We start from the raw sequence: 694 nt of genomic DNA, 5'->3' as shown, positions 1-694 counted from the left end.
ACAAATTAGCCTCCTCTTGCAACATAGCCATAGCAACCACTATTGTATGTGAGTGCAGTGGTGCTGAAGCTGGTGATACTGTTCTAGTTTATCCCACTCTTGATCCACTCTAAATTTAACTGATTGTAAAATCTGCAACAGAAATTATTAGTGTGAAGTAGCTGTTTTGCTGTGATGAGGGCTTTAATTTTGTGATTCACTAAGTGGAGAGAGGCTGCTGTGTCTTAGCGAGACACTGTCAGAACTGGGGTAGAGAGGAGTGCAGGTGTGTGCAACCCTACACCTAGGTGCTGTGCACCGTGGGACATCCCTGCTTCATGTGAGATGTTGTCTTTTGCAGTATCTTCTGTATTAGCATACGACCATGTAATCTTTCTCTCTTTGTGTTCAGAATGACTGCTACTCTGCAAAAACACTTGGATAGCTATCACATATTACAGTTGGTAAAGTTAACACAGTATTTGGTCATGTTGCGTTGCCACGATCTGGAGCTGTTGGCCAAACTAAAAGGGTTACTATTTGGGTAAGTGTGTATTCTTGGAAATGTAGCTATTTAAGTGTTAAACAGTTGTCTCCTTAATATTTTAAACAACAACACGTGAATCGGAGAATAGGAAGTGGATATTGTCTTGACTGTAGACCCAGTGGTATCTGCTGATGGATATCATAGAATCATAGAATGGCTAGGATTGGA

General features: G+C 41.1%; 1 protein-coding gene across 1 annotated transcript in view; it reads left to right on the top strand.

The window, feature by feature from the left end:
• Positions 1-523, top strand: part of LOC104526279 (FAST kinase domain-containing protein 1, mitochondrial-like) — a gene marked incomplete at its 3' end in the record, with an annotated part of 6,017 nt that extends 5,494 nt beyond the window's left edge. The window contains exon 6 of the mRNA XM_010169696.1: positions 392-523. Within this exon, the coding sequence (XP_010167998.1) occupies positions 392-523 (132 nt within the window). The remainder of the gene's footprint in view (positions 1-391) is intronic.
• Positions 524-694: the final 171 nt, after the last annotated feature.

The sequence above is a fragment of the Antrostomus carolinensis genome, unplaced genomic scaffold (assembly GCF_000700745.2).
Source record: "Antrostomus carolinensis isolate BGI_N321 unplaced genomic scaffold, ASM70074v2 scaffold54776, whole genome shotgun sequence".
NCBI lineage: Eukaryota > Metazoa > Chordata > Aves > Caprimulgiformes > Caprimulgidae > Antrostomus > Antrostomus carolinensis.
This window is presented reverse-complemented; position numbering and strand designations above follow the sequence as displayed.